The following is a 3223-nucleotide window of genomic DNA, read 5'->3' as shown; positions in this document are numbered from 1 at the left end:
TTTCCAACAAAACTGGTCAGCTGCAGCAAACACCAGCTGCCACTGTCCCTAGGGGCCAATGAAAGGTCCTCATTCCGCAGCTGGGAGAAGTGAGCAGAGGATGAGATCAGCCAGCTTAGCCCCAGTACCGACCGGACTGAGGTTGCCTCTGGCCTTCGGAGAGGAAGCCCAGCATGCTGGTGGGGGCAGTAGTGCCTACCCTGCAGGCTCTGGTACATGCTCCAGTAGATACGCAGACAATTCTTCTCTTTCTTCATGCCCCGCTTGCAGCGGCAGTTGTAGAGAGACTTCTGCTTCAAGGCCTCCATGGCGCTGCGGCACTCATCCTTGGCCTCAAGGCCGGATGTCAGGCTGAAGTTGGTTTCCTTGCCCGCCACGCACTGCCTTAGTGTGCGGTACTTGGTGCTGCAGCTCTGTTCCTTCAGGCACTGATCGCTGGCTTTCACACAGTCCAGACGGTCTCCACCACTCACCTCGGCGGACATCAGCAAATCTACAGGGTTAACAGAAGAACGCTTGAGTCCAGCAGACAATTGGGTACCCTGATTTCAGGTCCCGGAAGGGCAGGGCTGGCGCCTAGGGCATGATAGAGCCACCGTCATTCTGAGGGGCGGATTAGGTAGGAAGCTGGTTCACCCCTCTTCTGGGTGACCATTTTCTCACCACTGGAACCCCTGCCATTATGCCCCTCCCTGGCTCAACAAGGAAGGTAGTAACAGCTTCCACTGGCTGCCTTAGCCGGAATTTTCTAGGGATCCCGCGCAGCCCCAACGTCCCAAAACAGCAGCAGTCCTGAACCGCGGACTGCCCCGCCTCCCCAGGCACCCGAGGCTGCAGTATCTCCTGGCCAGCAGCGGGCACAAGGGCACTCAGCTAAACAGCGCGGCTGGGCGCTTGGCACCCGTAGCGCGCTGGGCGAACGGCGAATGAGTTCCACAGTCTGCCCGGCGGGTGCGCAGAGACGTTATTCCCAGAAAAGTTTTTTCCATTCCAAGTTTGCTCTCTTCCGACCCCGGCGGTATTCGACCACACTCCACCTGCCGGAGCGTCTCAGTGAGATCCTTGCCACTTCCAAAGAAGACCAACGCCCCCCGAGATGGAAGCCTAGGACCCCTCAATTCCCCAGCAGACTGGTTTGTTAGTTTTTGTTTTGGGGTCTCCCCCCCCCCTTTAAACACGGTAAAATAAAATCAACCGCGCAAAGATGCGCCATCACCGCTTCCAAATCCCAGGGATTCTTGAACCTCTTCACCCCCTAGCGAAACTTCTTCCACCCACACTCTCGGCATCCACCCGCAATTCTGGAGTGGCCGCTGCAAGGAACCCCCTTTGAAAGACTCTGGGTGAGAAAGCCAGCTGCGGCCTCGACTTACCCAGGAGTGGCAGCGCGAAGTACAGAGTGGCTAGGAACATGGTGCCGCCGCGCAGCTGGTCCCCGCCCCCCCAAAATCCAAAGCCGCCGCCCGGTCTCGGGGAGAGAGCTCAGCGTGCAGCGATCCCCGGGCGACTGCGCTCCTCTGGCCACTCAAAGTTCAGCTCCATCCAGGGTGAGAGCAGACTCCCTGTCGCTCTGCCGCCCACCGCCGCCAGCGACTCAGATCCGGGCGGGCGCGAGGGCGGGAGGCGGACCCGCTTTCAGGGGTTCAGTTCCGACCCAACCTGGAAGGGAGAGCGCGCTTTGAAATGAGAGCCCAGAGTGCTGAAGCCTCCCGCTCCCGCCCCTCTCCCCTCCCCCGCTCCCGCCTTGGGGGACTTCTCAACGCTACCCCCACTCGGGTCCGAGAGAGGGAGGTGCAAGTTCATCTATTACGAGCATGAGGAAGCTCCGGAACCTGGGGTCTGGAGCTGGAGAGGTCCGCTAGGGCTCCCAACGTTCAAAGCTGGAGGCTATCGCGCACAGCCCAAGAAGCTGAACGCTAGCAAATAAATAACCATTACTTTCCGAGCAAGCGCCGGAAGCTAGCTGGCGCTGCCCGGAGTCGGAGCCTTGGCGGCGAAGGCTCCTTAGCCAACCCCGCTGGACCAAGACCCTGCTCCGGCTCCGGGAAGTTGGCCGCCCTTCCTGGCTCCCGCCCGACCACTCACTTGCTGGCTCGATCATTACCGTTCTAGCTCTTCTGCCCCGGGCCACCGATCGCCACCCTAGTTACCGATATCCCCTCCCCCGGACTAGCCTCTTTGCCCAGGCAGTCCTGCTAGAGGAAACTGACCTCCCGCTTGGAACTGAAACCTGGCTTCTGCGCCCCTACTCCTACCCGCCGCTCATCCTGGGCTCCTTCCTAGACTTCCGTGCTTCACGCGCACTTGCCCAGCGCCCGAACTCCCGTGCATCCACACCACTACCCCGGGAGAGCGAGCTAGCCCACAGCATCTGCACGCCCCAGCAGGTGCAGCCCCGCACCACTAGCGCCCCCCTAGCCCCAAAGTTGGAGGACGCCGGCAAAATGGAAAGGGATGGCTGGAGGGGAGGTGGCGATGGGTTCTCAAATGGAATGAGAAAACTCTAAATGCCACCAACCTGGACCCAGTTGACCCGTGTCCAGCCGCAGCGAGTAGCCAGTGATTGTTTATTTATTTATTCTTTGGGGGTGTCCCCGCCTCCTCTTTCTCTTTCCGGCCTCACTTTCTCTGTGCTAGGTAAAAAAAGGTGCCATAATCTGCTACAGCTCGGAGGATAGAGTTGGCCAGGATGATTTCTGAGCAGACCTCCCCGCCCCGGCTCGATGCCCGGTAGGGATGTCAGCGGTTATTGGAAGCGGTGGGAGGGTAGCGTGCCCAGATTGGTTTTGGCTAAAGGCCCCTCAGGAGGCTTCTGCTCCGGCCGCCCGGAGGCGCAGGGCCGGCTCCTCTGTGAAGCCCAGTTCTACTGTCCGCCACAGCAGACTTACAGGCTGACTGGCGGTGGGACCCAAGGCCAACCCGCACGCAGGCTCAGGACCCGCAGCGCTACGCCACCACCGTCGCCGAGGCTGCGCACCCCCACCCCCTTCAGTGCACAAGGGCTCTTTCTTTAGTGCAACACAACAACCCATCCAGACCTTTTCGAACACAAAGTTTTTTTTTTTTCTCCACGTCATTCGCGGCTGTGACTCAAGACTTGGCTCGATGCAGACTCACTCAGACCTAAGTAAGCCCTGAGTGGCGATCCGGGGATGCACCCACCCATTGATCCAAGCTTATGCGAGCTCACACATCTCTCTCCTCCAGCTCTGACAGTGAGACA

General features: G+C 59.8%; 1 protein-coding gene across 5 annotated transcripts in view; it reads right to left on the bottom strand.

Moving 5' to 3' along the window:
- Positions 1-2940, bottom strand: part of Gfra1 (GDNF family receptor alpha 1) — a 226429-nt gene extending 223489 nt beyond the window's left edge. For 2 of the 5 annotated variants that reach the window (XM_032892237.1, XM_032892241.1), the window contains exons 1-3: positions 2211-2278; positions 1374-1659; positions 200-493 (exon numbers count right to left, since the gene is read on the bottom strand). In XM_032892237.1, coding sequence (XP_032748128.1) covers positions 200-493; positions 1374-1413 — 334 coding nt within the window. In that variant the 5' untranslated portion in view covers positions 1414-1659; positions 2211-2278. Of the gene's footprint in view, positions 1-199; positions 494-1373; positions 1660-2210; positions 2279-2518; positions 2580-2888 lie in introns of those variants that run through there. The other 3 variants (XM_032892238.1, XM_032892239.1, XM_032892240.1) reach the window with 3 other exon arrangements.
- Between the last annotated feature and the right edge of the window lie 283 nt (positions 2941-3223).

Source organism: Rattus rattus, chromosome 2 (assembly GCF_011064425.1).
Source record: "Rattus rattus isolate New Zealand chromosome 2, Rrattus_CSIRO_v1, whole genome shotgun sequence".
In the NCBI taxonomy this organism is placed as follows: Eukaryota; Metazoa; Chordata; class Mammalia; order Rodentia; family Muridae; genus Rattus; species Rattus rattus.
Note: the sequence above shows the minus strand (reverse complement) of the source record. Positions and strands in the feature narration are given on the sequence as shown.